This window comes from Ranitomeya variabilis, chromosome 5 (assembly GCF_051348905.1).
Source record: "Ranitomeya variabilis isolate aRanVar5 chromosome 5, aRanVar5.hap1, whole genome shotgun sequence".
NCBI lineage: Eukaryota > Metazoa > Chordata > Amphibia > Anura > Dendrobatidae > Ranitomeya > Ranitomeya variabilis.
The window spans coordinates 41,997,614-42,017,192 of record NC_135236.1 but is presented as its reverse complement, the minus strand read 5'-3'; the positions used below and the strand labels follow the sequence as shown (position 1 = coordinate 42,017,192).

At 59.1% G+C, this 19,579-nt stretch overlaps 1 protein-coding gene across 2 annotated transcripts; it reads left to right on the top strand.

Moving 5' to 3' along the window:
- Window positions 1-4,970: 4,970 nt before the first annotated feature.
- On the top strand, window positions 4,971-17,690 carry TRAPPC14 (trafficking protein particle complex subunit 14). 2 transcript variants are annotated; one of them, XR_013215508.1, is made up of 12 exons: window positions 4,971-5,406; window positions 8,253-8,348; window positions 9,425-9,554; window positions 11,636-11,722; window positions 11,804-11,924; window positions 12,963-13,110; window positions 13,222-13,304; window positions 13,371-13,540; window positions 13,622-13,776; window positions 14,920-15,116; window positions 15,368-16,947; window positions 17,259-17,690. XR_013215508.1 is itself a non-coding variant. In XM_077261721.1 (11 exons), the coding sequence occupies exons 1-11, from the start codon at window positions 5,017-5,019 to the stop codon at window positions 15,519-15,521; spliced, it is 1,731 nt and encodes a 576-aa protein (XP_077117836.1). In that variant the 5' UTR covers window positions 4,971-5,016; the 3' UTR covers window positions 15,522-17,690. The 2 variants fall into 2 exon arrangements, 1 of the variants encoding a protein (XP_077117836.1); XM_077261721.1 differs by having other exon boundaries at window positions 15,368-17,690.
- The last annotated feature ends 1,889 nt before the right edge of the window (window positions 17,691-19,579 follow it).

Here is a 19,579-nt window from a genome sequence, read left to right as displayed (position 1 = left end):
TACACGGCTCAGTAGTCAGTATCACACAGGAGAGGATTAGATACACGGCTCAGCAGACAGTATCACACAGGATAGGATTAGATACACGGCTCAGCAGTCAGTATCACACAGGATAGGATTAGATACACGGCTCAGCAGTCAGTATCACACAGGATAGGATTAGATACACGGCTCAGCAGTCAGTATCACACAGGATAGGATTAGATACACGGCTCAGCAGACAGTATCACACAGGAGAGGATTAGATACACGGCTCAGCAGTCAGTATCACACAGGATAGGATTAGATACACGGCTCAGCAGTCAGTATCACACAGGAGAGGATTAGATACACGGCTCAGCAGTCAGTATCACACAGGAGGGGATTAGATACACGGCTCAGCAGTCAGTATCACACAGGATAGTATTAGATACACAGTTCAGCAGACAGTATCACACAGGAGAGGATTAGATACACAGCTCAGCAGTCAGTATCACACAGGATAGGATTAGATACATGGCTCAGCAGTCAGTATCACACAGGATAGGATTAGATACACGGCTCAGCAGACAGTATCACACAGGCGAGGATTAGATACACAGAGAAGCAGTCAGTATCACACAGGATAGGATTAGATGCACAGCTCAGCAGTCAGTATCACACAGGATAGGATTAGATACACGGCTCAGCAGTCAGTATCACACAGGATAGGATTAGATACACGGCTCAGCAGACAGTATCACACAGGAGAGGATTAGATACACAGAGAAGCAGTCAGTATCACACAGGAGAGGATTAGATACACGGCTCAGCAGTCAGTATCACACAGGATAGGATTTGATGCACAGCTCAGCAGACAGTATCACACAGGATAGGATTAGATACACAGCTCTGCAGACAGTATCACACAGGAAAGGATTAGATACACAGCTCAGCAGTCAGTATCACACAGGATAGGGTTAGATACACAGCTCAAGAGACAGTATCACACAGGATAGGATGAGGTACATGGCTCAGCAGACAGTGTCACACAGGATAGGGTTAGATACACAGCTCAAGAGACAGTATTACACAGGAGAGGATTAGATACACGGCTCAGCAGTCAGTATCACACAGGATGGGATTAGATACAAGGCTCAGCAGCCAGTATCACACAGGAGAGGATTAGATACACGGCTCAGCAGTCAGAATCACACAGGATAGGATTAGATACACTGCTCAGCAGTCAGTATCACACAGGATAGGATTAGATACACAGCTCAGCAGACAGTATCACACAGGAGAGGATTAGATACACCACTCATCAGTCAGTATCACACAGGATAGGATTAGATACACGGCTCAGCAGTCAGTATCACACAGGATAGGATTAGATACACGGCTCAGCAGCCAGTATCACACAGGAGAGGATTAGATACACGGCTCAGCAGTCAGTATCACACAGGATAGGATTAGATACACGGCTCAGCTGTCAGTGTCACACAGGATAGGATTAGATACACAGCTCAGCAGACAGTATCACACAGGAGAGGATTAGATACACAGCTCAGCAGACAGTATCACACAGGAGAGGATTAGATACACCGCTCAGCCGTCAGTATCACACAGGATAGGATTAGATACACAGCTCAGAAGACAGTATCACACAGGATAGGATTAGATACACGGCTCAGCAGTCAGAATCAGACAGGATAAGATTAGATACACAGTTCAGCAGACAGTATCACACAGGAGAGGATTAGATACACGGCTCAGCAGCCAGTATCACACAGGAGAGGATTAGATACACGGCTCAGCAGTCAGTATCACACAGGATAGGATTAGATACACGGCTCAGCTGTCAGTGTCACACAGGATAGGATTAGATACACAGCTCAGCAGACAGTATCACACAGGAGAGGATTAGATACACAGCTCAGCAGACAGTATCACACAGGAGAGGATTAGATACACCGCTCAGCCGTCAGTATCACACAGGATAGGATTAGATACACAGCTCAGAAGACAGTATCACACAGGATAGGATTAGATACACGGCTCAGCAGTCAGAATCAGACAGGATAAGATTAGATACACAGTTCAGCAGACAGTATCACACAGGAGAGGATTAGATACACGGCTCAGCAGTCAGTATCACACAGGAGAGGATTAGATACACCACTCAGCAGTCAGTATAACACAGGAGAGGATTAGATACACAGCTCAGCAGACAGTATCACACAGGATTGGATTAGATACACGGCTCAGCTGTCAGTGTCACACAGGATAGGATTAGATACACGGCTCAGCAGTCAGTATCACACAGGAGAGGATTAGATACACGGCTCAGCAGTCAGTATCACACAGGATAGGATTAGATACACGGCTCAGCAGACAGTATCACACAGGATAGGGTTAGATACACCGCTCAGCAGTCAGTATCACACAGGAGAGGATTAGATACACTGCTCAGCAGTCAGTATCACACAGGAGAGGATTAGATACACAGCTCAGCAGTCAGTATCACACAGGATAGGATTAGATACACGGCTCAGCAGACAGTATCACACAGGATAGGGTTAGATACACGGCTCAGCAGTCAGTATCACACAGGATAGGATTAGATACACAGCTCAGCAGTCAGTATCACACAGGATAGGATTAGATACACAGCTCAGCAGTCAGTATCACACAGGATAGGATTAGATACACGGCTCAGCAGACAGTATCACACAGGATAGGGTTAGATACACGGCTCAGCAGTCAGTATCACACAGGATAGGATTAGATACACAGCTCAGCAGACAGTATCACACAGGAGAGGATTAGATGCACGGCTCAGCAGTCAGTATCACACAGGAGAGGATTAGATACACAGCTCAGCAGACAGTATCACACAGGATAGGATTAGATACACGGCTCAGCAGTCAGTATCACACAGGAGGGGATTAGATACACGGCTCAGCAGTCAGTATCACACAGGATAGGATTAGATACACGGCTCAGCAGACAGTATCACACAGGATAGGGTTAGATACACCGCTCAGCAGTCAGTATCACACAGGAGAGGATTAGATACACTGCTCAGCAGTCAGTATCACACAGGATAGGATTAGATACACAGCTCAGCAGTCAGTATCACACAGGAGGGGATTAGATACACGGCTCAGCAGTCAGTATCACACAGGAGAGGATTAGATACACAGCTCAGCAGTCAGTATCACACAGGAGGGGATTAGATACACGGCTCAGCAGTCAGTATCACACAGGAGGGGATTAGATACACGGCTCAGCAGACAGTATCACACAGGATAGGGTTAGATACACAGCTCAGCAGTCAGTATCACACAGGATAGGATTAGATACACAGCTCAGCAGTCAGTATCACACAGGATAGGATTAGATACACAGCTCAGCAGTCAGTATCACACAGGATAGGATTAGATACACGGCTCAGCAGACAGTATCACACAGGATAGGATTAGATACACAGCTCAGCAGTCAGTATCACACAGGAGAGGATTAGATACACGGTCAGCAGACAGTATCACACAGGATAGGATTAGATACACAGCTCAGCAGACAGTATCACACAGGAGAGGATTAGATACACGGCTCAGCAGTCAGTATCACACAGGAGAGGATTAGATACACAGCTCAGCAGACAGTATCACACAGGATAGGATTAGATACACGGCTCAGCAGTCAGTATCACACAGGAGGGGATTAGATACACGGCTCAGCAGTCAGTATCACACAGGATAGGATTAGATACACGGCTCAGCAGACAGTATCACACAGGATAGGGTTAGATACACCGCTCAGCAGTCAGTATCACACAGGAGAGGATTAGATACACTGCTCAGCAGTCAGTATCACACAGGATAGGATTAGATACACAGCTCAGCAGTCAGTATCACACAGGAGGGGATTAGATACACGGCTCAGCAGTCAGTATCACACAGGAGAGGATTAGATACACGGCTCAGCAGTCAGTATCACACAGGAGAGGATTAGATACACGGCTCAGCAGTCAGTATCACACAGGAGGGGATTAGATACACGGCTCAGCAGTCAGTATCACACAGGAGGGGATTAGATACACTGCTCAGCAGTCAGTATCACACAGGAGAGGATTAGATACACAGCTCAGCAGTCAGTATCACACAGGAGGGGATTAGATACACGGCTCAGCAGTCAGTATCACACAGGATAGGATTAGATACACCGCTCAGCAGTCAGTATCACACAGGAGGGGATTAGATACACGGCTCAGCAGTCAGTATCACACAGGAGGGGATTAGATACACTGCTCAGCAGTCAGTATCACACAGGAGAGGATTAGATACACAGCTCAGCAGTCAGTATCACACAGGAGGGGATTAGATACACGGCTCAGCAGACAGTATCACACAGGATAGGGTTAGATACACCGCTCAGCAGTCAGTATCACACAGGAGAGGATTAGATACACTGCTCAGCAGTCAGTATCACACAGGATAGGATTAGATACACCGCTCAGCAGTCAGTATCACACAGGATAGGATTAGATACACGGCTCAGCAGTCAGTATCACACAGGATAGGATTAGATACACGGCTCAGCAGACAGTATCACACAGGATAGGATTAGATACACAGCTCAGCAGACAGTATCACACAGGATAGGATTAGATACACGGCTCAGCAGTCAGCTTCACACAGGAGAGGATTAGATACACGGCTCAGCAGTCAGTATCACACAGGATAGGATTAGATACACGGCTCAGCAGTCAGTATCACACAGGATAGGATTAGATACAGTCTCAACTTTATACTGTCCCTGTTCTTACAGTTTGGTCTCTGTTGCTATGATACTGTCACTCAGTGTACGGTTGCTAGGTTACCAGTCTCCTCAGTATCCGTTACTATGGAGGATCTGTATGTTCCTAGGGCCCACACCTCGGTTGGCGGCTGATCCTGCCTGTTGCCAGGTAACGCTGATGTCGCGCCTGCGCACTGCTGCGGGGCTGGCGCCCTGTGTCGGCGCTCGCTTGCTCTTCCCTGCCGGGATCTCATCATGGAGTCGCAGTGCGATTACTCGATGATCTTCCCGGCATGCCCCGTGTCACCGGGGGACCTCCCGGGCCGGTACCGCTCCCTCCCCCGCCGCAATCACCTGTACCTGGGGGAGACATTGCGCTTCCTGCTCGTCCTGCGGCTCCGGAATGCCGGGGAGGCCGGCCAGGACAGGGCGGGGTCGGAGACCTGCTGCCGCGGGGACGGCGCCCAGGAGAGCCCGGGGTCTGAGCGCTGCTCCTGGGCCCCGCTGGCCGCTTCCCTGTCCGCACTGGCCAGTGTGTGTCCGGGGGAGGAGGAGCCGGAGGAGGAGAGCGGGGAGGACTGCGGAGCCTACCGGGGCTGCAGAGCCATCCTCAGCCGACAGCGGGCGGCGGGGAGCGGCGCGGGGGTGAGCACGGCCCGGAGTGTCCGACAGCCCGTCACCTGCCCGACCCCGACAACCTGCCCGTCACCTGCCCGACCCCGACAACCTGCCCGCCACCTGCCTGACCCCGACAACCTGCCCGCCACCTGCCTGACCCTGACAGCCTGCCCGCCACCTGCCTGACCCTGACAGCCTGCCCGTCACCTGCCCGACCCCGACAACCTGCCCGCCACCTGCCTGACCCTGACAGCCTGCCCGCCACCTGCCTGACCCTGACAACCTGCCCGTCACCTGCCCGACCCCGACAACCTGCCCGTCACCTGCCTGACCCTGACAACCTGCCCGCCACCTGCCTGACCCTGACAGCCTGCCCGCCACCTGCCTGACCCTGACAACCTGCCCGTCACCTGCCCGACCCCGACAACCTGCCCGACCCCGACAACCTGCCCGTCACCTGCCCGACCCCGACAACCTGCCCGTCACCTGCCCGACCCTGACACCCTGCCCGTCACCTGCCCGACCCTGACAACCTGCCTGACCCTGACAGCCTGCCCGTCACCTGCCCGACCCTGACACCCTGCCCGCCACCTGCCTGACCCTGACAACCTGCCCGTCACCTGCCCGACCCTGACAACCTGCCCGACCCTGACAACCTGCCTGACCCTGACAGCCTGCCCGTCACCTGCCCGACCCTGACACCCTGCCCGCCACCTGCCTGACCCTGACAACCTGCCCGTCACCTGCCCGACCCCGACAACCTGCCCGTCACCTGCCCGACCCCGACAACCTGCCCGTCACCTGCCCGACCCCGACAACCTGCCCGTCACCTGCCCGACCCCGACAACCTGCCCGACCCTGACACCCTGCCCGCCACCTGCCCGACCCTGACACCCTGCCCGTCACCTGCCCGACCCCGACAACCTGCCCGTCACCTGCCCGACCCCGACAACCTGCCCGTCACCTGCCCGACCCTGACACCCTGCCCGCCACCTGCCTGACCCTGACAACCTGCCCGTCACCTGCCCGACCCTGACAACCTGCCCGTCACCTGCCCGACCCTGACAACCTGCCTGACCCTGACAGCCTGCCCGCCACCTGCCTGACCCTGACAACCTGCCCGTCACCTGCCCGACCCTGACAACCTGCCCGCCACCTGCCTGACCCTGACAACCTGCCTGTCACCTGCCCGACCCTGACAACCTGCCCGTCACCTGCCCGACCCTGACAACCTGCCTGACCCTGACAGCCTGCCCGCAACCTGCCTGACCCTGACAGCCTGCCCGCCACCTGCCCGACCCTGACAACCTGCCCGTCACCTGCCCGACCCTGACAACCTGCCCGTCACCTGCCCGACCCTGACAACCTGCCCGCCACCTGCCCGACCCTGACAGCCTGCCCGTCACCTGCCCGACCCTGACAACCTGCCTGACCCTGACAGCCTGCCCGCCACCTGCCTGACCCTGACAACCTGCCCGTCACCTGCCCGACCCTGACAACCTGCCCGTCACCTGCCCGACCCTGACAGCCTGCCCGTCACCTGCCCGACCCTGACAACCTGCCCGCCACCTGCCCGACCCTGACAGCCTGCCCGTCACCTGCCCGACCCTGACAACCTGCCTGACCCTGACAGCCTGCCCGCCACCTGCCTGACCCTGACAACCTGCCCGTCACCTGCCCGACCCTGACAACCTGCCCGCCACCTGCCCGACCCTGACAACCTGCCCGCCACCTGCCCGACCCTGACAGCCTGCCCGACCCTGACAACCTGCCTGACCCTGACAGCCTGCCCGTCACCTGCCCGACCCTGACAACCTGCCCGTCACCTGCCCGACCCTGACAACCTGCCCGTCACCTGCCCGACCCTGACAACCTGCCTGACCCTGACAGCCTGCCCGCCACCTGCCTGACCCTGACAGCCTGCCCGCCACCTGCCTGACCCTGACAGCCTGCCCGCCACCTGCCTGACCCTGACAGCCTGCCCGCCACCTGCCTGACCCTGACAGCCTGCCCGCCACCTGCCTGACCCTGACAGCCTGCCCGCCACCTGCCTGACCCTGACAGCCTGCCCGCCACCTGCCTGACCCTGACAGCCTGCCCGTCACCTGCCCGACCCTGACAGCCTGCCTGACCCTGACACCCTGCCCGCCACCTGCCTGACCCTGACAGCCTGCCTGACCCTGACACCCTGCCCGCCACCTGCCTGACCCTGACAGCCTGCCCGTCACCTGCCCGACCCTGACAACCTGCCTGACCCTGACAGCCTGCCCGCCACCTGCCTGACCCTGACAGCCTGCCCGCCACCTGCCTGACCCTGACAGCCTGCCCGCCACCTGCCTGACCCTGACAGCCTGCCCGCCACCTGCCTGACCCTGACAGCCTGCCCGCCACCTGCCTGACCCTGACAGCCTGCTTGTCACTTGCCTGACCCTGACAACCTGCCCGTCACCTGCCCGACCCTGACAACCTGCCTGACCCTGACAGCCTGCCCGCCACCTGCCTGACCCTGACAGCCTGCCCGCCACCTGCCTGACCCTGACAGCCTGCTTGTCACTTGCCCGACCCCTGACACCTCCGTCTGTCACCTTCCTGACTCCATCACCCATTGCCCGCCAGCTCACTCACTTGTCTCCTGCCTGCGTCACCCTTGCCGTCCTACCCCATCACATCTCCCCTTGACTGTCACCTTCCCCTTTCATGCTGTCACCCACAGTCACCCATCCCGTCCCTTAACCCTGTGTCGCCCTTCCCATGTCTCCCTACTGAACGCACTAATGTCAGCCTGCCCATCCTCCTCGTCAGCTGTCCCCGTTCTGGTCCTCCCCTGTCACCCACCCTTTCTTCCTCGTCACCCGTCTTCTTATTTCTTGCAGACGCCGGTCACTGACCCCGTGGTATCTTGTGATGAGGTCATTTTTCCCCTCTCGGTGTCTCTGGATCGCCTGCCTCCCACCACAGTCAAAGCGAAGGTAAGTGCCGGATGACAGCGGCCGCTCCCCTGTGGTTGTTTTACGTTCTGCTGATTTGTCCCCCATTCTTTACACTGCATCTCTGCACGATTGGGCGCAGCTATGAGTAGGGTCTCCAGATTATCTGCAATGTCTGTTATGTCAGATACCTAGAGGAGACGTCTCCGAGACGTGCTTATGTTGTACATGTAGCAGGTGAGCCCCATAGGCAATTGTCGGCGGGCGTTTGTCCTGGGCAGCAGTCTGCGGGAGTCAGTCCTGAGCGGAGGTCTGCGAGCATTTACCATGTGTGGTCCATGGGTGTCCATCCTGATCTAGGGGCGTCTGTGCTGAGCAGAGGTCTTTGAGCATTTACCAGGTGTGGTCCAGGGGCGTCTGTCCTGAGCGGTGGTCCATGGGTGTCTGTCCTGATCTGGGGGCGTCTGTCCGGAGCGGAGGTCTGCAAGTATTTACCATTTGTGGTCCATCGGTGTCTGTCCTGAGCGGTGGTTGGTGGGTGTCCATCCTGAGCGGTGGTTGGTGGGTGTCCATCCTGAGCAGTGGTTGGTGGGTGTCCATCCTGAGCAGTGGTTGGTGGGTGTCCGTCCTGAGCAGTGGTTGGTGGGCGTCCGTCCTGAGCAGTGGTTGGTGGGCGTCCGTCCTGAGCAGTGGTTGGTGGGCGTCCGTCCTGAGCAGTGGTTGGTGGGCGTCCGTCCTGAGCAGTGGTTGGTGGGCGTCCGTCCTGAGCAGTGGTTGGTGGGCGTCCGTCCTGAGCAGTGGTTGGTGGGCGTCCGTCCTGAGCAGTGGTTGGTGGGCGTCCGTCCTGAGCGGTGGTTGGTGGGTGTCCGTCCTGAGCGGTGGTCGGTGGGTGTTCATCCTGAGCGGTGGTCCATGGGTGTCATTCCTGAGCAGTGGTTGGTGGGCGCCCGTCCTGAGCGGTGGTCCATGGGTGTCCGTCCTGAGCAGTGGTTGGTGGGTGTCCGTCCTGAGTTGTAGTCCATGGGTTTCCGTCCTGAGCAGTGGTTGGTGGGCGTCCGTCCTGAGTGGTACAGATGTAGAGACGTGCCCTCATTTCCTGTCTCCTCGCTCCCCCTCAGATCGTGGTCACAGTGTGGAGGAGGGACTCGGACCAGTCTCAGGTGAGGACCCTCGGATATCGCTCTCTGCTGCTGAACTCCACCCCAGGTCAAATCTTTAAGGAGGAGCAGGCGACATTCAAGGCTCAAGGTAAAAGGGGTCTGACCACTAAACTGGAGGGCTTGGCAGGGCATCAGAGAGTTATGGGTGGTCATAAGAGGACCTTCTGCATGGGCGATATGTGCACTCAGCTGCTGCAGAACCTCGTAATAAACCTAAAAAAATCAATAAGATGTTTAAAATATAAAGAAGTAACAGAACAGCTGGTGTTTTGCTTTACTAGTGACTGCACTTTCTGTAGTGATTGATGTCGCGGCTTCAGTCATCACCAAATACAGTATTGTAACCTCATAGAAAGCAATCATCAATGGCAGAATCCAGCAATCCCATGTAACTAAGCATAACCTACAAAAAAGCATGTCCACAAATACCCCCCCCCTCGCGGCTCCATAGAACGTGTCACAGGTGAGTAAGGAGAGGGGAGACGCCTGGCAGCTCTGCCGCGTCCTAATCACAGCCGTCCTCGCTGACGTCAGGTATAGCCGTCTGTCAGACCCCCTATCCAGGTCCACCAACTGAAGGGGTCTGGGACCCCTGGTGGCCTCAGCTGGAGGATGGGGGGCTGTAATGTGCTGGGGGTCTCTGCTCTCTGGATTGCGCCTTTCCTGGGGCTCCTTCCTCTTTGGGCACATGGCGTCTTTGGGAGCTCAGAGGGGGGAAATAATGAGGCCGAAACTCTGCAGCAGTGAGAGCCCCCCAGTCCTATCTGTGTCTCCTCTATTGTAATGTTAGCACCCACCTTCCTCCTCCCCCTTGTCCAGTCCTTTTTCCTTTTCTCATGTCCATCTTTACTCTTTTTTTCTGTGTGCGGTCCCCCCCCCCCCCTTCCCTCTGTAGTAACATTAGTGCCAACCCGACCTTTTCCCTCTTCCTCCTCCAATCTGTAGTATTATTAGCCCCCATCTTCCTCCTCCTCTCCTGTCCGGTTCCCCCCTGCTCTCCTCTGTAGTATTATTAGCCCCCACCTTCCTCCTCCTCTTCTCCTGTCCGGTTCCCCCTCCTCTCCTCTGTAGTATTATTAGCCCCCACGTTCCTCCTCTCCTGTCCGGTTCTCCCCTCCCCTCCTCTGTAGTATTATTAGCCCCCACCTTCCTCCTCTCCTGTCCGGTTCTCCCCTCCCCTCCTCTGTAGTATTATTAGCCCCCACCTTCCTCCTCTCCTGTCCGGTTCCCCCCTCCTCTCCTCTGTAGTATTATTAGCCCCCACCTTCCTCCTCCTCCTCTCCTGTCCGGTTCCCCCCTCCTCTCCTCTGTAGTATTATTAGCCCCCACCTTCCTCCTCTCCTGTCCGGTTCCCCCCTCCTCTCCTCTGTAGTATTATTAGCCCCCACCTTCCTCCTCCTCTCCTGTCCGGTTCCCCACCTCCTCTGTAGTATTATTAGCCCTCACCTTCCTCCTCCTCCTCTCCTGTCCGGTTCCCCCTCCTCTCCTCTGTAGTACTATTAGCCCCCACCTTCCTCCTCCTCTCCTGTCCGGTTCCCCCTTCTCTCCTCTGTAGTATTATTAGCCCCCACCTTCCTCCTCCTCTCCTGTGCGGTTACCCCCTCCTCTTCTCTGTAGTATTATTAGCCCCCACTTTCCTCCTCTCCTGTCCGGTTCCCCCCTTCTCTCCTCTGTAGTATTAGCACCCACCTCCCTCCTCCTCTCCTGTCCGGTTCCCCCTCCTCTCCTCTGTAGTATTATTAGCCCCCACCTTCCTCCTCCTTTCCTGTCCGGTTCCCCCTCCTCTCCTCTGTAGTATTATTAGCCCCCACCTTCCTCCTCCTCCTTTCCTGTCCGGTTCCCCCCTCCTCTCCTCTAGTATTATTAGCCCCCCCCCCCCCCCCATTCCTCCTCCTCCTCTCCTGTGTGGTTCCCCCCTCCTTTTCTCTGTAGTATTATTAGCCCCCACCTTCCTCCTCCTCCTCTCCTGTCCGGTTCCCCCTCCTCTTTTCTGTAGTAACCTCAGCCCCCCACCTTCCTCCTCCTCTCCTGTCCGGTTCCCCCCTGCTCTCCTCTGTAGTAACCTCAGCCCCCCACCTTCCTCCTCTCCTGTCCGGTTCCCCCTCCTCTCCTCTGTAGTAACCTCAGCCCCCCACCTTCCTCCTCACTGACGGCTCTTCTCTCTCGCAGTGAGTACCCTCCTCACCGTGCTCCCACCTCCCACCCTCAGGTGCCGTCAGATCAACGTGTCTGGGAAGCACCTCACGGCTCTGAAAGGTGAGATGACGGAGACGCGGGGGGCCGCGGAGGTGAGTGCCACGGCCGTACACTCGCCTCACCCGTGTCTCTCCCCCTCAGTGCTGAACACCACCTCTCAGGACGAGCTCTGTATCCGGGACGTGCGGATCCTCCCCAACTTCAATGCCAGTTACCTGCCTGTGATGCCGGACGGCTCCGTGCTGCTCGTGGACAATGTGTGGTAAGATGATGAGCAGCGGCCCTGAGGCGCGCAACGGTCCCCCTCCACCCCAAGGTGTGACACAGTCCCCTTCCGCCCACAGAACGCGACACGGTCCCCCTCCGCCCACAGAACGCGACGCGGTCCCCCTCCGCCCACAGAACGCGACGCGGTCCCCCTCCGCCCACAGAACGCGACGCGGTCCCCCTCCGCCCCCAGAACGCGACGCGGTCCCCCTCCGCCCCCAGAACGCGACGCGGTCCCCCTCCGCCCCCAGAACGCGACGCGGTCCCCCTCCGTCCCCAGAACGCGACGCGGTCCCCCTCCGCCCCCAGAACGCGACGCGGTCCCCCTCCGCCCCCAGAACGCGACGCGGTCCCCCTCCGCCCCCAGAACGCGACGCGGTCCCCCTCCGCCCCCAGAACGCGACGCGGTCCCCCTCCGCCCCCAGAACGCGACGCGGTCCCCCTCCGCCCCCAGAACGCGACGCGGTCCCCCTCCGCCCCCAGAACGCGACGCGGTCCCCCTCCGCCCCCAGAACGCGACGCGGTCCCCCTCCGCCCCCAGAACGCGACGCGGTCCCCCTCCGCCCCCAGAACGCGACGCGGTCCCCCTCCGCCCCCAGAACGCGACGCGGTCCCCCTCCGCCCCCAGAACGCGACGCGGTCCCCCTCCGCCCCCAGAACGCGACGCGGTCCCCCTCCGCCCCCAGAACGCGACGCGGTCCCCCTCCGCCCCCAGAACGCGACGCGGTCCCCCTCCGCCCCCAGAACGCGACGCGGTCCCCCTCCGCCCCCAGAACGCGACGCGGTCCCCCTCCGCCCCCAGAACGCGACGCGGTCCCCCTCCGCCCCCAGAACGCGACGCGGTCCCCCTCCGCCCCCAGAACGCGACGCGGTCCCCCTCCGCCCCCAGAACGCGACGCGGTCCCCCTCCGCCCCCAGAACGCGACGCGGTCCCCCTCCGCCCCCAGAACGCGACGCGGTCCCCCTCCGCCCCCAGAACGCGACGCGGTCCCCCTCCCACCCTGCCTATAACGTGCCCTCTTCTCTCGTCCAGTCACGAGTCTGGAGACGTTAGCATGGCCTCCTTCCTGCGCCTCCACAGCTGCTCCTCACAGTTACCCAGCATGCTCTGCTCCCTGGAGGAGCACAACTTCCTATTCCAGCTGCAGACAGGAGAGCGCCCCCCGGAGGATGCCAAGGAGGTGAGCACCACTCCCGTGTTTCTGCCTTTCCATGCCTCGCCGTCTCCAGGACCTCTGCAACGGGGTCTTCCTCGGGTCACCCCGGCCTCTCACCCTCTCTCTGCCCCGCAGGGTCTGGAGGTCCCTCTCGTTGCCATCATTCACTGGTCGACCCCCAAGCTGCCGTTCACATCTGGCATATACACCCACTACAGGTGAGTCCGTGCTTCCCCGCCTGTGGATGGCGCCGTACTCCGTCCTCATTGCTCCGTCCCTTGCAGGCTCCCCAGTATTCGTCTGGAGCGGCCGCGGTTTGTGATGACGGCGCGCTGTGACTCCCCCGTACAGACGCACACCCCGTTTCGGGTCACGTACACCCTGCTGAACGACCTGCAGGACTTTCTGGCCGTCCGACTGGTCTGGACCCCAGACAGCAATATGGCAGTGATGGGTGAGTTATACAGGGTCTTCTGAGCACCGGGGGTCCTGGGGGCAGGAGTCTGATGTAACGCCAGCCGGTCTCCCCCCACAGGTCGGTGTCTGTCAGAGGAGGAGCGGAGGGTCACACAGGCAGCGCAGGAGGCCGTCGTCTGTTACACCCCCATAAACAGCCTGGGGTTTTGCCGGAAAGGAAGCTCCGTCACCATCGGGGTCACCTTCATGGCACTGAAGGCCGGGCTGTTAGAGGTGAGGACCGAGGCGTATACTGTCGCTGGGGGTGCGGCGGGGCACTGTCGCTGGGGGTGCGGCGGGGCACTGTCGCTGGGGGTGCGGCGGGGCACTGTCGCTGGGGGTGCGGCGGGGCACTGTCGCTGGGGGTGCGGCGGGGCACTGTCGCTGGGGGTGCGGCGGGGCACTGTCGCTCGTCCCTCTCTGGCGCCCTCTGCTGTCGCTCGTCCCTCTCTGGCGCCCTCTGCTGTCGCTCGTCCCTCTCTGGCGCCCTCTGCTGTCGCTCGTCCCTCTCTGGCGCCCTCTGCTGTCGCTCGTCCCTCTCTGGCGCCCTCTGCTGTCGCTCGTCCCTCTCTGGCGCTCGTCCCTCTCTGGCGCCCTCTGCTGGCGCTCGTCCCTCTCTGGCGCCCTCTGCTGTCGCTCGTCCCTCTCTGGCGCCCTCTGCTGTCGCTCGTCCCTCTCTGGCGCCCTCTGCTGTCGCTCGTCCCTCTCTGGCGCCCTCTGCTGTCGCTCGTCCCTCTCTGGCGCCCTCTGCTGTCGCTCGTCCCTCTCTGGCGCCCTCTGCTGTCGCTCGTCCCTCTCTGGCGCCCTCTGCTGTCGCTCGTCCCTCTCTGGCGCCCTCTGCTGTCGCTCGTCCCTCTCTGGCGCCCTCTGCTGTCGCTCGTCCCTCTCTGGCGCCCTCTGCTGTCGCTCGTCCCTCTCTGGCGCCCTCTGCTGTCGCTCGTCCCTCTCTGGCGCCCTCTGCTGTCGCTCGTCCCTCTCTGGCGCCCTCTGCTGTCGCTCGTCCCTCTCTGGCGCCCTCTGCTGTCGCTCGTCCCTCTCTGGCGCCCTCTGCTGTCGCTCGTCCCTCTCTGGCGCCCTCTGCTGTCGCTCGTCCCTCTCTGGCGCCCTCTGCTGTCGCTCGTCCCTCTCTGGCGCCCTCTGCTGTCGCTCGTCCCTCTCTGGCGCCCTCTGCTGTCGCTCGTCCCTCTCTGGCGCCCTCTGCTGTCGCTCGTCCCTCTCTGGCGCCCTCTGCTGTCGCTCCTCCCTCTCTGGCGCCCTCTGCTGTCGCTCGTCCCTCTCTGGCGCCCTCTGCTGTCGCTCGTCCCTCTCTGGCGCCCTCTGCTGTCGCTCGTCCCTCTCTGGCGCCCTCTGCTGTCACTCACCCCTCTCTGCTCTCAGCTCTCGCAGCACATGAAGCTGAAGCTGCAGTTCACGGCCAGCGTGGCTCAGGCTCCTCCGGATGCTCGTCCCGTGTCACGGAGAAGTAGTCCCAGCAGCCCGGCCCTGAGGGACCTGGAGAGACAGCAGCTGGGGGGCGCTCTGGGGAGGTCCCAGTCCTTCTCTCACCAGCAGCCTCCTCGTGGGCAGCTCATCAGGTAAGGAGACTGTAGGGGCATATAGTGCGACCCTCGCTGTCTTACTAACCCCTTCCTGCACACTGCCGGGTATTTACATCCTACCCGGGGTGAGGCTGTATGGAGTCGGCTTAGGAGCTGTGTTACACGGCCCCGAGAGTCTTACAGAAGACCCCCAAGTCCCGCAGGGTGCGGCCGTGGGGGCGGCAAATGGAAAAAGGTATGGAGGACAGTTGGTGACGGCTTTCTTCCTTCTTGTCTCTCTCCCCCAGGACGGGCAGTGTCATGGAGCGGCGCGCCATCACCCCACCTGTGGGGTCCCCCTTGGGTCGGCCGCTCTATTTGCCCCCTGAGCGAGCCGCTCTGTCTCTGGATAAGATCGCCAAGCGTCAGTGCAAAGTGCTGGTGGTGAATCCGGTCCAGTGAACCCCTGACGTCGCCAAGATGGAGACTCGCCCCCAGCTGCGGAGAAAAGGGGACGCCAACCAAGTGTGGGATGGACCAAGCGGCCTGCGCCCGAACCAAATCCTATGTGCGGGACAAAGGGTCAACACGGACCCCCAAGCCAAATAGTCTATGCTAGGCAGGGGTTCAACCATTAGAGACTGGAATGCAACCGGTAACGGGGCCAAATACAGCTTGTGAGGCGGGAACAGAAGGCAACGGGAGGGATTGGGAGGCAAGAAGTCTGTGGGCGGGGACTGGGAGAAAACCCTGCCCCCGAGGACTGGATTTGGGCTTAAGCCCTGCCCATGTGGACTGGAATTGGGCTTAAGCCCTGCCCCCGAGGACTGAAAGAAACCCTGCCCACGCAGACTGGACTTGGGCTTAAGCCCTGCCTCCGAGGACTGGAATTGGGCTTAAGCCCTGCCCATGCGGGTGGGTCAAAGACCCCAAAGATCAGGGGTGGGATTAAGGTACTAGAATGGTACAGCTCCCTCCTGGCCTCGCTAGCGTACGGTGGCAGGGCGCACTGTTCCCGCTGCAGGATATTTTTATGTTTACATTTTTTTATTATTTCTTTTAATTGTTATTTATACATTTCACACTCCGGCCCTCTGCACGCGCCCAGGACCACCCTGTGATTGTACGTGACCCCCTATAGTGGAAGGTCCTGGCAGCTGCGGGGGTCGCTGAGCGAGTTTACACGTCAGTATATACACTGGAGACCGATGACGGTCACAATACGCGGTGTCCTCCACAGCAGGGGGCACGTAATTATGGCAGGGACACGCCTCTTAGTTTTAATATTAGAATTACAGGTGAGATTTTAATGTGTAAAAATAGTTGAACCCCATGTTTATAATGTGAAGGTCCAGAGGGGCCGGGGGTTATATATGTGTGTCACATGCCAAAATGGTGCCGACGAGCAGGAAAAGTCAGCGAGCTCATTACAGTGCCACCTGCTGGAGGCTGCACCATACTTCACCTCGCTGCTCCACCTGCTGGAGGCTGTGCTGTACTGCTGCACCTCACTGCTCCACCTGCTGGAAGCTGCGCCGTGCTGCTCCACCTGCTGGAGGTTGTGCTGCACCTCGCTGCTCCACCTGCTGGAGGCTGTGCTGCACCTCGCTGCTCCACCTGCTGGAGGCTGTGCTGCACCTCGCTGCTCCACCTGCTGGAGGCTGTGCTGTACTGCTGCACCTCACTGCTCCACCTGCTGGAAGCTGCGCCGTGCTGCTCCACCTGCTGGAGGCTGTGCTGCACCTCGCTGCTCCACCTGCTGGAGGCTGTGCTGTACCTCGCTGCTCCACCTGCTGGAGGCTGCTGTCGGTGGTGGGAGGAGGTCACCGATCCCTCGTCGTGTGTCGGTGGTGGGAGGAGGTCGCCGATCCCTCGTCGTGTGTCGGTGGTGGGAGGAGGTCGCCGATCCCTCGTCGTGTGTCGGTGGTGGGAGGAGGTCGCCGATCCCTCGTCGTGTGTCGGTGGTGGGAGGAGGTCGCCGATCCCTCGTCGTGTGTCGGTGGTGGGAGGAGGTCGCCGATCCCTCGTCGTGTGTCGGTGGTGGGAGGAGGTCGCCGATCCCTCGTCGTGTGTCGGTGGTGGGAGGAGGTCGCCGATCCCTCGTCGTGTGTCGGTGGTGGGAGGAGGTCGCCGATCCCTCGTCGTGTGTCGGTGGTGGGAGGAGGTCGCCGATCCCTCGTCGTGTGTCGGTGGTGGGAGGAGGTCGCCGATCCCTCGTCGTGTGTCGGTGGTGGGAGGAGGTCGCCGATCCCTCGTCGTGTGTCGGTGGTGGGAGGAGGTCGCCGATCCCTCGTCGTGTGTCGTGGTGGGAGGAGGTCGCCGATCCCTCGCTGCCCTGCACTCAGTATTGCAGTCTGTGGTGCGGAGCCCCTCTGGGACCCCGGTAACATGGAGACTGAGTTATCTATGATTTGTGTCTGTCCGGGGGTCTTTCTGCACAGCCGCACGTGTTACGTTATTTACTCGCCAATCTGTGGGGCGCCGTCCCCTGCACTGCACTTATCCCCCACATTCCTGCCAATACTTGAGCGCTTCCTGTGGCCCCGGACGGAGCGCGGAGCCGGGACTTGTCGCACTTTATGTTTTATTATTTATTTTGATCAAACAGAATACAGAACTTCATCCACCTCCGCAGAGCCTCCTGTCATTACTATGCTGCGCGGAGCCTCCTGTCATTACTGTGCTGCGCGGAGCCTCCACCATCATTACTGTGCTGCGCGGACCCTCCGCCGTCATTACTGTGCTGCGCGGAGCCTGTGCCATCATTACTGTGCTGCGTGGAGCCTGTGCCGTCATTACTGTGCTGCGCGGAGCCTCCGCCGTCATTACTGTGCTGCGCGGAGCCTCCGTCATTACTTAGCTCCGCTCCCGTCAGATCCGCTCTGTGGGGAGCAGCAGCAGTGCAGCCCGTGTTATTGGATGGGACGGTCGCAGCATTCGGCTTTTCCAGGCTCTTGGTTTCCCTGCATGTTCGGCTGCAGAATCAGTAAACTGAGGATCTCTCAGTGAGCTCGGTCTCACGTGGAGTCTGTAACTCTCTGTTCGCCAGTTTTCCCCCAGGAGTGATTTTGTGTCTGAAAGTTTTGCACAGAAATCATCATCATCATCATCATCACCACACTGGCAGCCCGACATGTATAGGTTTAGACAAACATGCCCGCAGTTCCCCCTCTGCCGCTGGTTGTGCCCGGTATTTCAGCCTGATTTTATTTTTATGAAACAGAACTGCAATCCCTGACATGACCTGTGGTGCGCTGAGGCGCTGACATCTCCTTCGTCGTGGGTCCGGTGTCCACCGTTATTACCAGGATCGAGCACAGAAGGTGACGGCTCCATGAGAGGAAGATGGAACCTCTGCACTGCACATTAAGCTACTGCTCTCTGTTATCAGCCCAGGGAAAAGTGTGACCAAATAAAGAAGTGCTGAGAATGTGTCAGGTGTTACACTGTACTGGTAAAACATCCCCCCCGGCGTATACCGTTTACCCCCCTCCCCTGGCTTATAATGTCCGCCAACCCCATCACCCCCTGTGTATAATGTCTGTGTCCCGCCCCCGGTGTATGACGTGTTTCCCACCCACCCACCTCTGGTGTATCTGTCTCTTCTCCGCCCCCCTCCAGAGCAAAATGTCTGTCTCTTCTCCACCCCCAGTGTATAATGTCCTTTTCTCCGCCCCCGGTGTACAACGTACGTCTCCCCCCACACCCCCGATGTATAACACCCTTCCCCCCCCCCCATGCATAACGTCCTTATCCCCCGCGCCCCCGATGCATAACGTCCTTATCCCCCGCGCCCCCGATGCATAACGTCCTTCTCCCCCCGCGTATAACGTCCTTCTCTTCCGCCACCCAGTTGCACAACGGCCGTCTCTACTCTGCCCCCGGTGTATAACGTCCTTCTCCCCCGCACCCCTGGTGTATAACGTCCGTCTCCCCTGTGCCCCTGGTGTATAACGTCCTCTGCTCCCAGTGTATAATATGTCTCTTCCCCCACCCCCCCGTTGCATAACGGCCATCTCTACTCTACCCCCGGTGTATAACGTCCGTCTCCCCCCCGCACCGTCTCCCCCCCGCACCACTGTTGAATAATGTCCTTCTCCCCCGCGTCCCCAGAGTATAACGTCCCCCCCCCCCCCCCCCCCGGTATCTAATCTCTGGCCCCTCACTGACACCAGCGCGATCTTGTTATTCCGCTGGCTCCTATTACAAGTCCTTTTGTGACATTTCTTCCTCCTAAATTTTCCCATCACCCGTGAGTGATATTATTATGCAGTGGAAGGAACCACAGCTACTCAGCCAAGAAGTGGAGACCCGGGGGGGGGGGGGGGGCGAGTGCTGAGGAGCACAGGGTATAAAAGTCGCCACTGCAGAGTCCAGACCTACTCTGGTATCAGCACAACCACTGTGCCGCCGCCCAGGGTTTCATGGCCGAACAGCTGCATGCAGCCGTACATCACCAAGCACAGTGCTGAGCATCGGATGGAGTGGTGTAAAGCCACCACCCCTGGACTCTGGTGGAG

What these genes read in the sequence shown, in the direction of transcription:
- TRAPPC14 (XM_077261721.1), top strand. Translation starts at nt 5,017, where the DNA reads ATGGAGTCGCAGTGCGATTACTCGATGATCTTCCCGGCATGCCCCGTG. An exon ending in CCACCACAGTCAAAGCGAAG is followed by an intron (nt 8,349 to 9,424) that starts GTAAGTGCCGGA and finishes GCTCCCCCTCAG; the next exon opens with ATCGTGGTCACAGTGTGGAG. An exon ending in CTGCTCGTGGACAATGTGTG is followed by an intron (nt 11,925 to 12,962) that starts GTAAGATGATGA and finishes TCTCTCGTCCAG; the next exon opens with TCACGAGTCTGGAGACGTTA.